General features: G+C 39.9%; 1 protein-coding gene across 2 annotated transcripts; it reads left to right on the plus strand.

The window, feature by feature from the left end:
• The first annotated feature begins 8,918 nt into the window (after window positions 1-8,918).
• Window positions 8,919-17,305, plus strand: caly (calcyon neuron-specific vesicular protein). 2 transcript variants are annotated; one of them, XM_079674901.1, is made up of 5 exons: window positions 8,919-9,090; window positions 12,025-12,187; window positions 12,844-12,963; window positions 13,705-13,818; window positions 15,279-17,305. In XM_079674901.1, exons 2-5 carry the CDS (start codon window positions 12,059-12,061, stop codon window positions 15,510-15,512), a joined length of 597 nt encoding a protein of 198 aa, XP_079531027.1. In that variant the 5' UTR covers window positions 8,919-9,090; window positions 12,025-12,058; the 3' UTR covers window positions 15,513-17,305. The 2 variants fall into 2 exon arrangements, with proteins under 2 accessions (XP_079531027.1, XP_079531026.1); XM_079674900.1 differs by having other exon boundaries at window positions 8,922-9,090; window positions 15,276-17,305.
• Window positions 17,306-20,059: the final 2,754 nt, after the last annotated feature.

Below are 20,059 nucleotides of genomic sequence, written 5' to 3' on the forward strand. Positions count from 1 at the left end.
CATGGTCTTCAGTCGTGTCAAAGCCAGCATTATGTTTTTCTCCTCCTCCACGTCCTCCTTCATCTCAAGTTCAAGGAAAGCTTTTGCTGTGTGACACTGGGAACTGAGAAGGGTGGTGTCGATCAGTTCATCATAGAGTTGTGCAAACTGTTCCATTTTAACTACATCCATGAAATGGGGAGATGAACAATCAAATGCCTGGATAGCATTAAGTAGCTCATCATTATCTGTAAATCGGCGATCTAACTCAGAGATGAAGCGGTCCAGTGTTTCAAAGTATAGTCTTTTTTCTTGGTCATCTCCTGTTTGTCTCTGGCCACTGGATGATCCGACAATAAACCCTGCCAAGGCTTTGGACACACTCCGTGCTCTTGCTGGTCGCAGAGGGGCAGTGTCGCTGCTTGGGAGGCCGAGCTCTGTGGAAAATGCCTTGGCTCTGCTCAGTGTGTCCTGGTACTCTTTATCTGACCTCATCTTTTCCAGCTGGGCCTTAGTACTCCGTATGAGGTTGGAAGCCATCGTGATTGCAATGTCTTTTGTCTGAAGCTGTTCAGACAGTCCATAAGTGAGATTTAAGATTTTTTCTAGGACATGAAGACGCACAACAAAAGTGACTGTCAGCATATTTGTCCGAAGTCCAGCAGCTTCAGTTGAACCCTCTGCATGAGCGTCAATAGTGGCATCTAACACAGCTAGTATAGCCTCGTAGCGCAGTTTTATCTTCTGTAGAGCCCTATACCAATACAGCCACCGAGTGGGACAGGTGCGCTCCAAGTGCAGTATTTTGTTGTGTCCCAACTTCTTTTGAGCCTCAATGAAAAGCATGTGTCTGGTATTGCTATTTGCAATACAAGTATATAGTGTTTGAACAACACCAAAAAACTCTGCCATCTCTGGTATTTCAGTTATCGAGCTCACAAGCACAAGATTTAGTCTATGTGCATGACAGTGTATATACGCTGCATGCGGCACTTTTTCACGTATTAAAGCCTGCACTCCACGCACATTACCCCGCATAACACTTGCACCATCGTAGCATTGTGCAACACACAGCTGAATATCTAAACTCGATAATTCCTTTATTATTTTCTGGGCCAGGGATTCAGCTGTCAGGTCCTTCATGTGATAGGTTCCAATGGCTCTTTCCTTTATAATCCCGTCATGTACATAACGGATCAAAATGGCCAGCTGCTCCTTCTTAGACAGGTCTTTCGTTTCATCCACTAACACTGAAAAGTACCGTGCTTCTCCTACTTCATTTATGATTATACTTCTGATATTTTCCCCAATAACTCTCACCATATCATTCTGGGCTTCTGGGGAAGAATAGTGCGCATACCTGCGTTCCTGTTTGCTTTTCACGTTCCTGTCATCTGTTGCAATAACGTCCAAAAGTTCAAGGAAATTTCCTTTATTTTCATCCTCATCTCTCTCGTTGTGGCCACGGAGAGGGAGGGCCTGTCTTCCCAGAAATGACGTGATTTTGAACAAGGATTTGACGTGAGCCCGGTTCTCCTGCACCTCATCTGTCCTGTTTGCGTCAATCTGACTTGCGATGGATTCCTTATGTCCGCTGATCACAGCCTTAAAGTTAGACCACGCTAATGCAGCACAATTGTGTCTACTGCTCCCTTGATGATCCCGGAGATTTTTTTTCATGTTCTTCCAACATGTGTATCCAGTGTCTATGAACACACGCAGTCCATGCCTGTCACCTGTTAAAGTTGAGGCTCCTCCAAAATGACGGCATGCAAAGCAATAAACTGCATCTTCTTGCGCAGAATATTCAACCCAGTCATATTCCTGATACACACTGACATTAAAGCGTCTTCCATTTCTAGTTGGGAAGTGGGTCAAACGAGGACGCCTGAGTCCGTCTGTTTTACATCCACTAATATCCTTCTTCTCTGCTCCAGTTGACCCAGAGGCTGCTACTGCTGCTGCACCCGGGCCTTGACCTTCCTTATCGCTGTCCACGTCTGATCCAGCTCTTTCAATCTGAGAAATTGGTGGGGACTCAGACTCGGATTCAATTCGAGAAGTCGGTGTGGACGAGTTCTCAGCCTCCATGCATGTAGTCTCCGTCTCCCTGTTAGCATCTGCATCCCCGGCGCAGGTGCTGGAGTGGCTAACAGCCTCGTTAACAGCTTGAATCCCACCTTCACTACCTGGTCCTTCTCCCTCTGCTGCTGGGGCAACATTGGAGCCATCACCTTCACCTGCCTTTTTTTTGATAAAAAAAGATTCTAAAGTTCTTTGCTTTCTTTTCATTTTAGTTAATTAGCTTAGCCGAAAAATAAAAAAAACCGCGATAACATGACCCGCTCTGACCTCCGGCGGCTTCTCGTCAGGAGATACCACATTTCAAGATAGGGAGGGGGGATACGTTACGATAAGTATTGGGAAAGATAATATCTAGACTAGAGAAATCGATTGTGTTGTTCTGATTTTCATTTGTATTTAATTTATATGTATTAAATAATAGAATAATCAATACAAATTGACACAGAGTAATTCCATAAATTTATTTTTTTAAAACGAACATTTACATTTTCCCCTGGAGCCAAGGTGTGGCAGCTGCCATACCTTGCCATACCCAATTGACGCCTCTGGGCGGTAGACAACTGCCAGGACTGACTGTGTGTGACCAGAGAGTTTAAAAGCCAGGTGTTCAAATGAAGGAGCAGATGAGATGGGGATGAGGCTGGTTTTAATGTCCTGTCGGTGTATTACGGCAATTCCACCACCTCGGCCCTCCGAGCGTGGCTTATTTATGTATGAGTATCCATTGGGTGTAGTGAGGTTGAGTGAGAGATAATCCAGAGGTTGTTGCCAGGTTTCTGTCAGACAGAGAAAGTCCAGTATATTGTCCAGAATGAATTCGTTGAGAATGTGACTTTTATTGTTGAGGGACCGGGTATTAAACAGAGTGAGCTTCATATTGCTTTGTGTGGTGAGGATTGACTCAGGTGTCATTGCCAGGGCTTGCAGACAGGGGGCGCGCTCGTCTGTATTGTTGTGATGATGTAGTCGAAAGGTGGGTGTGCGCTCAGCTGACCAGAATACGGGGATGGAGTGACCTGTGTGAAAGTAAACAAACTTGCGACCGGAGCCTCTATGGATGTATCTGGTTCGTTTTAGAAGTTTGTGGTTTTTGATGACAGAGATGCATAACGGTGTGGAATGGTTGTTGAGTTGTAGAAGTCTCGCAGCGGAGTACCTCAATGCCATGCCAGGCAGGAGAGACGGAGCGTTGAGTGGACAGGTGAGCCGGGCAGCCGCTAGCATTAGCAGCTAGCGGGTATCCTGCAGCTTGATGACTGCAGAGGTGCAGGCAGCTAGCTCCAAGTAGTCCACGGAAGAGGGGTCCAGGCCAGCCAAAGGCAGGACACGTTTTGAGAAGTCCGGGAATGGGGGTGGAGGCAGCGTTGGAGGAGCTAGTCAGGTGAAGCCGGGAGGATCAGAAGGAGAGCAGGTGGAGCGGCGAAACGGAGCCGGTGTTTTCAGTTAGGAAAACACGGACACTTTCACACATCTCAGTGATCCAGGCAGTGTAATTGACATAGATCTTAACCGGACTGGTCGGCCAAAAAGCTGCTAAGAAATGTTGAGGAAAGAGTAGAAATTAAAAAAAAAAAAAAATCCAGACAGAGAAGCGGCGAGCAAACGACGCCAGCGTCCTCTCACATCCGGTCACAATGTGACTTTATGATCAAGTTAGATGTTTAGAATACAAAAAGAATGTAAGCCTTACAAAAAGAATACAAAAAGAATGTAAGCCTTTCATAGATCTAGCCTCTGTTGCTTTCTAAGTGCTCCAAAAGCACATAACTTTTAAATGTAGGTAACGTTTTATTTCAAGTGAATGATATTTGCATAGTAGTTTGTTTTTCTGGCAAAGCTAAATTCATCGCTGACTTTTGTAACGGGAATACTGTTGCATCATGTGTTGATGTTTAAATATGTTTATTAACACCTTTGAATATAATTCTCCTGTGCTTAACGTGTTATCAGAGATTAGGAATGAACTGGTACACAACACAGCTATCAACCGTAACAAGTTATTTTTGTTTACAGACTCATATTTGCATATTATTAATGTTTAATGAAAAAAAATATCAGTACCATGTCAGATAACCTTCCTCAATAATGTAGTGCTGCCATCTACTGATTATGATACCAACTGATCCATAAATGGTCATATGTTGAACGTGTTCAGAAGTGAACTTAAAACTCTCATTGAGATCTGAGCAGTTTTGTCTTTCAGCATTCATCTGAAAGACAAATCTGCTCCCAGTCAGGAAACGTACCATTTCCAAAAAGGATGTCATACTGCACCAATTGCATTTTTCTGTCAGAAGTTTGCAAGCCAGCATGTTTTTTGCCTTTTCTGAACCACAATCCTCTGTACAGCAGATACATGAGCAAGACGGTCAAAGTTTGAGATGTGATGACAAAATACTATGTCTTGTAAGGGCAGCTGCAGTATTAAAGGTAGAAGAATGCGCCTCTGTTGTTGGCCTGTAACACTACTGTAGTGTTAATGTGGCTAACCAGTCACTAGATGGCCCCTTTGGGGAAGAAGTAGACTGCAATAGTTTTGACAAATACAAAAGAGCATGTTTAAAAACGTCATAGTATTTAAAAAATAAACAGAAAAACAATGCAAACTAATTAGGATTTTCAGACATATATGTTTTTTATTGGTTTTGTTCAGAATTCTGAAATCTATATTACGTAATATGTAGCACCCTTTTTGTATTAATCTACATGAGGAATCCCACTGTTACTGTTGTATTTAGAATGTTGACTGCTACAAAATAAGATTAAGCCACAAAATAATACAAGCAAAAGCCACCTTAGTTTTTTTAAAATATTGATGTTACCACACTATAGAACGAGGACTGGGGAAGAAACATGAAGATACTTGGAGACGGATGAGATATTCCCAGAGAGCATGGATAGCTTACATCATTCAGTGGGAAGAGGGCGACATTGTTTAGAAAATGAGTTTTCTTTGCAGGAGGGAGGAGAGTTGGTGCTCTGTTGAACCAGAGGAGAAATATATGAAGGTCAGATGGCAAAGGAGAGCTGAGCGGCACGTCCCACTGCAGATCTCCTTTCTGCATCTCTATCCTGAAGGTGTGGATTGTGTGAGACCTTTTACCTTAGGTTCCCTCTGTTGTATAATTCACTGGCCTTTACTTCTCCAGCATAGTACTGTACTATGGGCTTATAATATTATTATTATTTATTTGTTTCCCTTAACCTTTCCTTCTAACTTAAGTGTTGAAAATGCCTTCAAAGACCACGATAACTGGGTATTTTGATAACGCTAAATCTCATAAAAAATGTGTAGTAATGTGTTTAAATATCTATACATACATCTTTAACATCCAATATGTTCGGAGACTAGCAGACATGTAAAGTTTAAAAAGAATAACAGTAACTCAAATATTCTAACGTATTCATTAAACTGAAATAGTAAATTCCAAGATTTGAAGTTGTAATAACAATATCTAAACTTGTAGTAAAAGTAAAACAAATAAATTAAGGGTTGTCAATTTTTTATTGTATGAATAGTTGTGGTCCTCGAACATTTTCTATAAAGGAAGTATACTAGCTTTGTTAATTGTTAGGAAATACCATTGTCTTTTTTTACGACATTGTTACCAGTTAAGTTAAAATTGAGACATATTTTTTTAAATGTCATTTTTGTTTTCCATGACATAATTCTTTCAATGTGATACTTTGATCACCTTCAAATGTCAGAACTCACTTTGCCAATTGGAACCAACTCCAAACAGTAAGGCGCTCTCGGTTAATGTACAATACTTTTTTCTCTTATAGTACGTTTTACCTATATTAGAGCTCTAAAAAAGGTAATTTAATTACCACGAATTACAATATCTGAATCAGCTATAATGAATGAGGTTAAGATTATTGGTTGATATGCTTTTAATCCATGCTGTGTCAGATGATTTTACAATTTAAAATATAAACAAGAATAATATCATAAACAGAATATTTAAAAAACAAACAAATAAACCCCCCCCCCCCCGTGTTTCACAATATAGAATATAAGAATGATTTATAGAGTGGAGTGATTGCGATTGTTTAAGATTGAAGTATTTGGTATGTAAGTCTAAAATAAAGCAATTTGTAAAATATCCATTCTTCTAAACAGCTCATAGGTTTATAAACACATAAACAAACATGCCCATTGCCCACACATTGACACGCCTGGTTCCACACAGTTTTTCTTCCATAGACTGCGGCCTAATTGATTCTCATTTTAATTATGTTGACTGAGACTCTGTCTCTCCTCTTCACTGACAACAAAACCAGCGCGGGCCGGCAGTCTGCCTCTCACACTGTGAGGATGACACCTCTGTCTCCTTACAGAGAAACTAGTCAACAATCCACTTTGATGTCACTCCCCCCGTAAAGGAAAGGTCAAAATAATAAATGTAGGCCCAATTGATGGGTTGGCAGGGGGGCGCGGGGGTTTCAGTGCTGATTTTTGGACGAGTGCTCCCCTAAAGGCATAATGAATTCATACAGTCAGGCACGGCCAAAGAGAAAAACAGCATGGGGCCTCTTTCCATGAAAAGGTTGATCTAAATCTGCAGACGAGTCTGGCTTCTTCTTCCCACTCATTCTTCACACACATTACTCTTTTCTCTCACTCTCAAACACTGGTCTGTCTCACACTCACATGCACACAAGTATAAATACTCCAAAATATCTCTGTCTTTCACTTCTCTTTGACACACACCTATGCATATGCATCACCTCCTCCTTACCTCACTGACAGAGGTGAACCACATCCCCTTGGAACAAAAAACTCTCAGTTAGCTGCTCCACCTAACGCCTCCTCACAGCAAGACAACTTTGAATAAAGAGACAATAACCCAGTAATACACAAATTCTTGAATATGCCTTTGAAGATTACTCAGGTCACCAGGGTCGCGGGATATCTGATATAGGTCAAAGGCAACTCAGCTACACCATGCCTGATAGCCGTCCGTACATTGTCACAAATTCATGTTTTTAAAGTGAGGTTAAGATCCCAACTTTCACAAACCGAAATATTGGCAGGCTGAATTACAAATGTATCTAAACGTTTCACTTTTACAAATTTGCAGCAGCTTTGGTGGGATTATTTCACTCAGATGAAGCAGTTTGTGCTGAATTAACTATCTTTCACTTAAGTTAAAGAAGCAATAACCCAATGTAAAATTCTCTATTACTAATGAAAGTACTAATTTCTTAATGCTATACTTCGGGAAAGGTACCACGGTATATAAAGCAATATAAGAATCAAATGCTTCCTATGCGGAATGGACCCTTATAGAGAGTTCTATCATATTGTTGCAATATTTTTAGTAATGCACAAATATGTTCGTAGAATTGTATTGTTAATTTTTAACATACTTACATTGTTGGAGGGTTAAAATTGCATTTCACAAGTTAATAAACATTTTGTACAATCTAAAATTGTAACATAGCCAGGGCAACACATTATTTCAAGTCCCCTGCATTTATTAGCAGTATAATAATTGGTTTATCAGACACTATAATGTAGTTGTAAGCCGATATAAATTATAGGCGTGGAGGCTGTTTCATTAACATATCAAAATATGTCTTAACAAGTTGTTGCCAAGGATTGTACATTAATAAACAAAATGCACTTAAAAACACACTTTGGTTTGTTTTAGACTATTTGTTAACCGTATCATTATGATTGTTAAATAGAGGGCCTTACAGTGTTATCATAAAGCTATCAAATAAATGTTGTGTGGGAAAAGCACAAACATTTGCAAACAGAGATGTGGCATAGAAGAGAACAGTGTCTCAAACTTTAATATATTCATGTTTGCATACCTACTTAAATGCTGCTACTCATTTTTTAGACATGGATCAGTACTTAGTTGCCTTTATTTTAATTTAAATGTGTTATGTACTGCTTTTTCGGTACCACTTTACAATAAGATACCCTTATAAAGGATGCATAAAGGGTTTATAATTAGGTTATTAATTAGGTTGTAAACACTTTATTAATCATTAAGAACCTTTTATAAACCAGTTCTAACATTGTTTTCATACATCAACGCAGGCTCACTATTTGGCAAGATGACTAAGCCTTACTTAGCGAGAATCACCTCAGTGAACAACAGATACCAAGGATGCTGGCTGATGAAGAAGACGAAGTAAGCTAAGTAGCCAATATAAGGCTTAGCAGTACAGATAAATGCGGGCTCACTATTTGGCAAGCAACCGGTCACAGTTGCCCTGTTTATCTCATGTCTTGTAAAAGCTTATTAATGATTTATAAAGTGTTCACAACCTAATCAATCAATGAATTACAAACTATTCGTAAACCCTCTATAAGGGTAATCTTATTGTAAAGTGGTACCGCTTTTTCCTCTATATTTAACATGTTAGCGTATTTTATTATTGCTTGCCTTATATCTGCTATACGTCACTTTTGTTGGAATGCTGTACATTTCCCCACTGCTAGACTAATAAAGTCTAACTTGCATTTGAATGATCCAGTCAGCCCTTTTAACAAAGAAACCTTTAGTAAGCAAAACAAATATAGCCTTTTTGTTAACCCAAAGTAATGCCTGCAGAAGTTGTGGCATGTGTCCTTTTTTTAATTTGTTTGACCGACCAACTTATAATTGCGTCATTGGCTTGATCCTATCACTTTTCATGTGAACACACATTACAATAGGCTATGTGCTTAAACTCTTTGCAGCTATTTAATAACTGGTTTATATGTGTTTTCGCACCGTAATACATACAGACTCTAACTGATTTAATGACACACATTACACCGATATATGACTATTTCCCACGGACAAAGACGCAATTTCCTGCTCAGCCACAGTCCCTGTGAGTCGCGTGAAGATGCGCATTCAGAGCTGTTTTGACCGGAGCACCGAGCAGCGCGAGGCGGAACTACGTGCGCAGTCCTGCCGTGAATCACACATCACCACGGCAACCGGCGGTCACACCAAGTCCCCGTCAGCATCACCGGGGTCCGATCAAATCCAGAGCCCACCGGAGAGCACAGGACACACAGTAAGTTTATATTATATTTCATAAATGAATGTTTCTGAGTGCGTAGACGTTTATTTGCGTATCAAACACACGTGTTTGCGGGTCCAGAGATCGTGCACTGCTGCAGTAAACCTCCCGATAGGAGAGCTGTTTCTACATGACGTGATGTAGTGCAGGTGATTCAGGAATTGTCATCTGCTTTAGTGAATGAATGGAAAAACATAGCATCAGGTTAAATATAAGGCTGTATTTCTCTGTGGCAGCCGGAATTGTGTTGTAATAGGCGCTCCACGTTGAGACTTCAGATAAATAGCCTACGCATCTATGTATTGTCCTTTTTGCTTATAGACTACATGCGTTAAGTCAGCAACTCATCAAACATGCCTTTTATATCATTCAAGACTTAATATATAGAACATTTACAGTGGATGATTGAAGATCGTAAAAGTGTGCAGCTGGACAAATATGTAATTAATATCTATAGGCCCTAATTATATAGATTTGCCTATATATTTGTATCAACCTTCCATATTTCCTGTGATGCTGCCACATCTCTGCTTCCTGATTCCTGGTTACACAGCCTGTACATCTTGTTGCAGCAGTCTTCAATGCAGCAAGTTCAGATATGCATGACCAGTGAACCCTGAAGAACTTGAAAGACATAGACAGCCCATTCTTACTTATTCATAACACAGTACGTCTTCACCTTTAGATACCTCTCTCCCCCCTGCCCTGTTTTTTAGCTCTTAAACATATGCCATAATCATGCCATCATTTGAATATTAACAGGATTTTACTAATCTGTATTTAAAATAAGTAATTTTTCTTATTTTCTGGACTCATTTCCTGTGAGTGTGGGAGCACTGAGTGTCTGACAGCCGGCTCATTTGTTAATCACAGATGCAGGATGATTCACAATACCCACACTTCCCTTTCAACTGTGGGGGGGAAAAACGGTGGTCACCACAGATGACCACTTAAGCCACCCACACAAGGACACACCAAGCAGTACTGTAGTGTTGAATCATTTTCTCACTTAGCATCCTTTTGGTCACTTGACAAAAGCTGCTCTTTAACTTCTTGAGAAAATAAAAAAATATGAACAAATTCTGCATCAGAGAATACGCCTTCATCATTTACGCCACTCTGAATTATTCTCTTATAATCATTTAGAATGTCTTATTATCAACCATGTAATAATGGGTAGTAACCTGGATAATAGTTAGATTTTAAACTCCACATTTCCAGAATCAAATTTGTTAATTTGGTTTACATGTTTCCAGTTCATGACAACATACTTCCATCATTAGCAGATCATGTATTCACATTGGTTGTGTCTGGAGTCCTTAGTTAATGATCCTGTATCTTCTTTGTAACAAACACATTTCTTGTGCACCAGGGATGTCTCCCGCTGCATAAACTGTAGCACTTTGCCTCCTGGTGAGTGGATCATCATTGTGAGTCACCGGCGTCAGTGGGGCCTGTGGGGTCCTTGGCTGTGGGAAGGTGTTGTGTTGCATGTGAATGAGATAAGTGGATCCTCTCCTCTCCACATTTAAGTGATCAGTTGATCGAGAGAAAATATAAATATTATCAGCATAGAGAGGTGTTCAGCGCCGTGTTGGTGGAGCGCTAGATTTACACATTGATTTTGAAACTCTAGATACAAGTTTTTAGAAGAGAGATTGGGCTTAAGTTTACAAAATAAATAATTCACAGTGGTTATGAAACATGTTAACTTTAAATGGTTGGATTGTATAGCAGGAGAGCATATGGTTGAAAATAGAAATCTGAAGTTTTTTTTTTTTCACCACTTAGTTATAATTTTACTTAGCATAACCTCACTCAATTAAACAGTTATTAAGGGTGATATCCTTTTCTTAAGGTTAATACAGGTATTTTGGGTTTCTACTTCAACATGTTTACAAGGAATGCTTTGACATTTTAGGTCATATAACCCTTATTTTGTTGCTAAAAGTGAGATGATGAAAGCTCTATATTGTTATCATATCTTTACAATATGAAGCTACTGCAAGAAGCTAGTAACTTAGCATAGCATAAAGACTTTAAACAGCTAGCCTAGCTCAGTCCAAACTTAACTACATCCACTAACAAACACCTCTCATATAGATGTTGTACTTTAAAATCACATGTGGTGGTTTTACAGTGGGTTTTCTGCTGGACAATGTAATGGCTCTCAGCAGTTGCCAGGCAACGAGTCAAGACCCCAGGAGGTCGCAGCTTCCAGCCAACAAATAATCCAGAACATAACCGAACAGCAAACTGTTGTTTTGACTATTTATATGTATTGTTAGTGTTTTATTTGCTTTACCTAACTAAAAACATAACGTCTATAGTTATGCGGTAGGTTCTGTGAGGCTGTACTTCAGCACAGTTGTGCTTTGTGTTAAATGTTACCATCAACATGCTCATCTTTACAATGATATTTCAAAAATAATATTTTTTGTGTGTTGGTTAAGAAAGATAGTATGCTAATATATGCACTTTATTTACACTAAACACTCAGAATGCAACAGGCTCATGATGGGAAGGCCATAGGTTTAGCAGATTCCTATTTATAAATTAAAATATTGGACAAATCCAAATGTTGACCACTAAAATAAGAACTATTCTTTCTGAGGGGAGAGATCATTTAGATTTGAGACACAATCCATACAATAGTTGGTGGGATATGTCAATCTGCACCAAAAGGCTGACTAATCAAACAAATTTCTTGTAGTATAAGAATTGTCTTTTTATTCGGGTCTTACTTTTGTGTGGCCTATACTCTAGTCCTGTCCAGTTTTTTCAGTACACTGTCCTCTCTTCACCTTCTTTTGTGTCCTAGCAGCAGCATCCCGGATTTGAGCTTCAAGCATTTGTCGCATTTGGTTATAGAGCACACAATCTGAGTCAGTCTGACCTGAGCTGCCTGTCCCCCTGCCATCTCTCCAGATCAATCCCGGCATTTTCAGGCAGCTAAGCAGCCATGGTGAAGTTAGGCAGCAATCTGTCTGATAAACTGGAGAAGCAGCCGTCTACTGAAGACGGATTTGATAACATCCCGCTGATCACACCACTGGAGGTCAGCCAGCTCCAGAGGTCATACGCAGACAGGGTAAGTAAGGCTTATTGGGTCAGTGTTTGTGAGTTTGTTTATGTGTATTTCTACGTATGTTTGTTTTTCTCTCAAAGGCTCATTTCTGATTTGCATGCCGACCAGAACAAACCCATTACAGCTCACAGAAATAGCTAAGAGATTACAATTTAGAACTTGCCTGGACAAACACCATTAAAATGCATGTGGGCGTGCTTACCTTCCAAGCATGAGCAAGCATCCCAACACTGAGACTGCTGTATTTACCCTTCATAACGTACAGTACCAGGTTAAACCCTTGGCATCAGCCCATTCAAGTACCTCTTTGAATGCGAGAAGAAAGCCCTCACGATTATATTTAAGTTTGACGATGCAGTCAGCAGCACCCAATCTTCCACAGGCTGATTAGATGTTGCTGAAACATTAACATAAAAAACACTTTACAGCTCCCAGATGTATTTTTAAGGCATCAATTAAAGCAGGCTGCTTTTGCAAATCATGTTTGTGTATTTTTAGACAATAGCCTTTTTAGTGGATACACAAACTGAACCAGCACTGAACACCGAGGACAACATCATCCATCATCAACCATAATGTGAAATTAAACAAAGCTTACAAGTAGTTCTCAGTTTTGTTTCCACAGGAGTCACAGTAACAGTTGATTGTTTCTGCTGCAGGTCATTGTGAAGACATCAACGCAATATCAGCTGCAGCAGAAGAAAAAGAACAAGCCTTACGTTCCCAATATCAAGAAGCTGAATATCAACTTCTACAGTGATGTTACAGAGAAAGCCAAGGTATCTACAACAGCCTGATGTTCTGATTAAAAGATAAGCCTGGCGATATTGTATGATTTCCAACAAGTCTCATGATAAGACCATGACCAACAATTGATGGATCACACCTACATGTATTCACTTTCCAAACACTGATGTTGTTTATTCCTCTGTACCATAGAGCTCCATTGTTGTCCAAATACGATTATGGTCACATGACAGCATAGAACTGACAACATCTGGCAGGCTGACATAGTGAGTGCAATGAACTACTAAACAGGACACAAAATAACCAACCTGTCGTGTTACCTTCTTGTCAGGGGAAGACAGTGTGTTGTTGGTTAGTTGTGCAGGGTAAGAACACACCGTGATCCAACCTGATCGTAGTGACACATTTCAGGGATGTGCTGCAGCTGAGCGGATCAATAGCCATCTACTATAACATGCAAACTGACCCCAGTGCACTTTCCTCCAATGACTTTCGATCTGTTCCCTTTTTGAACAAGCTAAGATCCAGGAAAAGTTGTGTGTCCATGATAGTAGGTTAGTTAATTGGGAAAATGTAACAGAACAGCTTTTACCTGTCCTCAGTAGGAAGGAACAGAGTGGTGGTCACAGACACAAAGCCAGGACGTGTTAGGAGACTAACGCAGGTCTTTTTATGACATTTTCTGACAATAAAATATGTTATCAACCCTATTCTTTAACTATTAATGACACTTGTTGCTAAACTGATGTCTGTGCGCGTGTGTTGTTGCTCAGGTCACAGGTCTGATCCTCATCACTTTGGCCTTCCTGACCAGCTTGCTCCTCCTGCTCATGTACAAAGCTATGTGGTATGACCAACTTACCTGCCCAGAGGGATTCATCCTGAAGGTTTGCAACACACACACACACACACACACACACACACACACACACACACACACACACACACACACACATACACATACACATACACACACACACACACACACACACACACACACACACACACACACACACACACACACACACACACACACACTGATGAGAACACATGCCATTTAACACAGAAATTAATTGTGCATAAACACACATTGTCTTTTATACACACACACACACACACACACCCACACTACACAAATATTGGTGGATTCATATGATTTAGGTAGAGAAAAAAATCTTAATGGCCATCGTCATCCTGCAGTTGAGCACAGATGAGCAGAAGCATCTTCTGCAATATTCTTGTCCTCAGTTATTACAAACTTTTCATTTGATTATCCAGGCCGAAGTGGTACGTGCGACTCCCACTCAAAGAGTCCTTACACAGTCTACAATGTAGCGGGTGCTTTGTTTCTCGGCACACCCTCTCCTCAGTCAATCAGAAAACTGGAGCTGGGAACTCAAACTCATTATCTCCAAACAACACCTTGGAGGAATCGTGTAGCGAGCCGCCGCTGCCACGCATGTTAGTTAAAGAGGCCGTCTCGCAGAGGAAAATGAGAGAGACAGAGAGAGCTTCAGAGCCAGCTTTCTGCTCAGGCAGAGATTGGGACGCCCGCCTGTGAATCGGAGGGGTCTTTAATTAGGGCTGAGCGTGACTAAACTGTGATTAAAGGCTTAACAGTGAGGGGGGAAGCAAGGAAGGGAAGGGGGAGGGGGGGACCTTCCGGGCAAGGCTTTTGAAGTTTTTGCCGGTTACAGTTGTTTTCAGCATTTTTTCCTGCTAATGGGTTGTTGGAGACATAAAAAGAGGAGCGAGGATCGAGGAAGGCGAAGTCTCTGCTGTGCTTTTGGGTGGGTTCGAGTCCTTGCCGAGAAGGAAGGTCAGGTAGGGGATCCTCAACGATGGAAACACTCATGAGGTCAAATTATTCACACGCATTGTCTTATACATAATCACCCACTTTAAAAACAAATAGTCCAGGCCCCAAAACTCTGAAATGACTTACCTGCTGACCTCAGGTTTGGTACATTTGCTTTGAAATCTCTTCTCAAAACATTCCTCCTTAAAAAAGCTTTTATCTCGATAGGCAAATGTTTAAAGATGCACAGGATGCTTTGTCCTCTAATGAAGGATTATCTGAGATGGACATGGCAACCTGTGATAACATTCTTTTACATGAGGTATTTTAAACACCTCCAATCTGATTTGTAGGAAAATGTGCGGTGCATAAAAAACAACATTTGTTCTCACTTTTTTCCCCCTGACAAAGAGTTGAGCCTTATAAATAAATGTGTCTTTTTTATTTATGTATATCCTACCGGGATAAACGTGTGTTGTTATGTTCAGCGCAGTGTGTCCCCTACGTGAAACCAGCAAAGACGTGTTTGTGTTTGTGTTCCAACAGCAGAAGCACTGCACCCCGGCCGCTCTGGAGATGTACTACACCGAACAGCAGCAGCAGGAGGAGCCGGGGGTGCACGGTGGCGCTGGGCTGTATGCTGCGCTCAGCCACCTCAACCAGGTGAAGAGGACCGGACCTGAACTGCCATCGGCATGGTTACCAGTCCCCAGTGCCCTGAACGAGGCCGAGGTGACCAACCAACGCAGCGAGCTGCTGACAGGCGAGCAGGAGGGAGAGTAGTGAGGGGCGGACAGGTGTTACAACAGGAAATGATGATGGGGAGGCAGCGTAGGTTCTTTTTTGACCCTGTGTTTAGGATTTGTTTTCTTTCCTCGTACAGACCATTACATCAGTTGCTTATACCGGTGCTCCAAAACCTTTAGGTACAATGGCATGCTAGGGCCAAGTCAGAGATTTTACTAACAGTAATTAAGTTGTTAATTCAATAGAATATATATTTAGATTATAATGTCATCTATTTGAGTGAAGTAAATATACAACTTTATTCACTCAAAGATGTATCCACGTGTTTTTCTTTTCTTTGTAAATGTATTTAAAATATTACCCTTCTTAATGACTCCGTATTAGCCCTGATATGCCGTTGTATAAAGGTGTCTTTATAACAAATGAATGTTCAACCATCAGCTATGTGAACCACACAGTTCCCCAGTTATTTTCTGTTAATACTCAATTCAAGCTAATACCCAACTGTGTGTGTGTGCGTGTGTGTGTGTGTGTGTGTGTGTGTGTGTGTGTGTGTGTGTGTGTGTGTGTGTGTGTGTGTGTGTGTGTGTGTGTGTGTGTGTGTGTGTGTGTGTGTGTGTGTGTGTGTGTGTGTGTGTGTGTGTGTGTGTGTGTGTGTGTGTGTGTGTGTGTGTGTGTGTGTGTGCGCGCATTAGTGGTGAGTTGTTGTGGTTGGAGGCAGGAATGTTATTAAAGTGTTGGAGAATGTGCCTGACTTTTACAGCGTTACTGAGGCATGAGAAAATCTCAGACATCTGCATTCAGTGTGTGTGTATACCCTCGCGTTCATACTTCACATGGGCACAGATACAGTATGTATCATCTTTATATGTGTTCATGTGTGTATGCGTAAGCTGTAGGATTTGTGGAGTTGTTGGAGGTGAGAGAAGCGAGGCAAGAGCTCAGAGTGAGAAGATAACAAGTTTTTAATGACATACAGTGAGTTTCTCCCCATCACTGCGTCTCGTTATCTCACACTATTCATTTCGTTTTAGAGGGGAACGTATGAAATCAGCATTGAATGTGATCACAGGCAAGGAACTATAATTGACGCTTTACATTTTCTGTCGAAATGAGTACATTTTTCATCTCATCATCTGGAGACTGTAATTTTTAGTTCAGTGTGCGTCTACAGTTGAAACCAGACTAAATGTATTTTAAATAGTTTTACACATTGGCTTTGGATAGTCTCAGAATAGTAAAAATCACCAACTACAACCTCCAATATGAGTATAAAGTGTTCAACAAGTGAATGAGTCTGAAAACTTTCTGTACAACTTTTCAATTGATAACTGTTATTATTCTACATGTGTGAGCTACTTTCTGTTATAATGACAACAAATTGAGATATTTTTATGTAAAACTGAAATGATAGCATATTGGAAGATTATTGTAAAAACTGGAAAATTATTTGTTTTGTTACTAAATTGTGTTTTTGGTTAATGTTGCTGCCGCTGTAAATGAGCATGTACAGTATCCCCACAGGTTTGACTCGTCATGATCCTTATATGAATGTATGAAGCAGCGGCTCTAATCTTGCAGTAGATGTAATTAGTGCTTATGATGTGCTACCTAAAAACTTCAATTGTCTTCACATGTTTCTATTTATTCCATGAACAGTGTTATGTTGTTAGTTTTTTTCAATCCATTGTACATCCATTTATTTGTGTATCTCAAAATATTCTGACAAATCTTTTAATTTGTCCAAATGATCTTCTGTCACATGTTTGTACCTGCTTTTTCTCTTTCATTATTTTGGAGAAAAGTAAAACTCTTCATGTGAGATCGCAGCACAGCTTGTTCTTTGGAGCTTAAGTGCCAAACGTTTGCATCAGCGCCATCTGCCCGAGTGTCACCGTCTGAACAGAAATAAAAGTAATTATTGATCCCTCTCATTCACCAATAATATATTTTCTCAACTGTACTTGAGTACAACTTTGAGGTACTTCAATTCAATGCTTATATTTCAAGTTAGAACTAGTATACTAAAGTAGAAGCAGTACCTGAATGTAGTAAAAATCATAATGATGTAATATAGAGTAACTAAAATAGTGATACTGTAAGAATGTGTGCGGGTTGTAGTTACTGCGTACAGTACTTGAAGATACATAGGTCAAAATATCAAATATAATTTATTGTTGTATATTCAATAATATTGAATACAAATGTTTAAATCATCTACACCCCTATCAGCCACAGCAGTCAAATGCTGCTTACATATTAAAACATCAATAGAAATAATCAAACACTGTAATATTTCTAAAAGACAGGGAATGACGAAAATATCTGGATGAATAGGTACAAATTATTTCCAGTTAAATTAAAGCACACTTTCTTATTTTAAGATTGTATCTAAAGATATTATAAACTTTCTTCAAAAGTCATTCCTCACTTCAGCAGCTCCAAATCAGCAGCTGAGGTGCCACAATTAATTAAATCTTATGAAACGATAAATTTTTACCTAATTATGGGTTTATTATAAGTAATGAATTATGAATAACATCGTTCTGCCCATCAACCCTCAATTGCATCATGAGTATCTTACCATTCTTTAGCCTTATGCTCAAGTAAAACAAAGCACCCTTCTACAAAACTAACACAGAGCTGTAAATCACAATTAGTTGAGTATAATTAAACACTTCATTGTCAGTTATTCCCATATTTGTACCTCCAACGCTCTCTACTAACGTTTGTATATGTAATGCTTTGTGTCACTTGTGCGGGGGTCAGTTCTACATAGGAATACACTTTAATTTTCACACTTACATTTTTCTTTTGAAAAAAATATAGATCTCCTTTTACAGTCTGTTGCTAAAAAATGCTCACTATGCATAGCATTCAAAATATGATTCCTTCCTCCTCAAATTTAAGTTTAGCAATTCAAAGCCAAGCCACATCCTCTCTCCCCCCCCCCTCTCTCTCTCTCCACTGCTGTGAGCCTGTCTGCATCTCATTTACACTCACATATTTTCACACCATCGCTGTGTGGCTCGAATTTTGTGTGTGTGTGTTGCCTGGTGCGTGTGACTCTGAAATCATTAACCTTCTGCTATGTATGTGTTTGCTATAGCATTATACTGTGTGTGTGTGTGTGTGTGTGTGTGTGTGTGTGTGTGTGTGTGTGTGTGTGTGTGTGTGTGTGTGTGTGTGTGTGTGTGTGTGTGTGTGTGTGTGTGTGTGTGTGTGTGTGTGTGTGTGTGTGTGTGTGTGTGTGTGTGTGTGTGCCCATGCTTAGCTTGTTAATTAAATCTACATTACGCCCTGTTTAGCCTGTAGGGTCTTTTTTCTCCCCTCTGTTGCTGGGTGACATACTTTAGATGCTGCTGGCCTAGGGCATGGAACTAAATAAAGTGCTAAAACATATTTATTGGGGAATTTACAGATCCCATGCTTGGTCAATGCATAACATGTTGTGCCAAAAAGGCTTAGATTCAGTGCCGGGGGGAAATCACGTAAAGGCCGCCAAGCCCCATTTTCCTGCTTTATAGCATCAACAGATCTGAACAGTAAAATAGCAGGTTGGCTTTTTAATTTGTCCTGACCGTTCAGAGCTCCCCCTTCCAACTCCTCCCTGAAGACTGCGAGGGAAGGCCTTGCCAAGAGTCATTTAGCTGTTATTACTCCTAGACCTGATCTAACTTTCCTGAAGAGGACACACAAAGCTGTGTGGTGATCTTAAAACTGTTCTGTGCACCTGAAGCTGATCAGACTGGAGGCGTTATGCTGCAGCTCGCTCCCGAGCAATTTCAGAATATCACTAAGAGTCAATATACAATAACAAGCTGAGTAGATTTGGATCAAAGGCAGAAGACGTTGGAATGGAGAGCTTAACAAACAGTTTGAAGTGAAATTTCTTTACTTTTACTCTTAATCTCTAATCCTTTTTTGGGAAATATGCTTATTTGCATTCTACCGGAGCATTACATGAGCAGAATGATACCACTCTTATACATTAAAGGGGGCAAATTATGTTCTTTTTCAGTTATCATTATTTTTGGCAGGGGTTTTTTATAAGAACATGTTTACATGCATTTAAGCTATAAAAAAAACACTTTATTCGTACTCTCTATTTGTTAATATCTGTACTTATCCAAAGTCTGAAACGCTCTGTTTCAGTGTCTGTCTCTTTACGGCCCTTCGTAGAAGTCTGCTCTGATTGGTCACTGTTTCCGTGTCTGCACTCTTGCCATCCCATTTCCATCATTACCGGCAAATGTCTATAATGTCACTGTAGCAGAAATTAAAGTATATAACATATTTTTCAATTGTAGCTTTTTGAGCTGCTTTATTATCAAAAACACATTACACTTTTTATTATATGGGACCTTTAAATATGAGTCAACCTAAAGACTTGAAATAGCATCATGTACAGGCCTAGAGAATGACATTCATATTGTCGTCTGACTCAATAAGAACGTTTATATGAATATATCCCATAATGTAGAGCTTTTGTTGGAATTGTAAAAGCTTTTAAACTTATAAGTACAAATATTTTAGTTTGCAATCATTAGATACAATTTCATTCTCTGAAATTATGTCACTAG

The sequence above is a fragment of the Notothenia rossii genome (assembly GCF_949606895.1).
Source record: "Notothenia rossii genome assembly, chromosome: 1".
Taxonomy (NCBI): domain Eukaryota; kingdom Metazoa; phylum Chordata; class Actinopteri; order Perciformes; family Nototheniidae; genus Notothenia; species Notothenia rossii.

Bases quoted from the DNA above. Each gene is read 5' to 3' on its own strand.
- caly (XM_079674900.1), top strand. From the start codon at position 12,059: ATGGTGAAGTTAGGCAGCAATCTGTCTGATAAACTGGAGAAGCAGCCG. The intron at 12,964-13,704 runs GTATCTACAACA...GTTGTTGCTCAG, and splicing joins ATGTTACAGAGAAAGCCAAG to GTCACAGGTCTGATCCTCAT. The intron at 13,819-15,275 runs GTTTGCAACACA...GTGTTCCAACAG, and splicing joins CAGAGGGATTCATCCTGAAG to CAGAAGCACTGCACCCCGGC.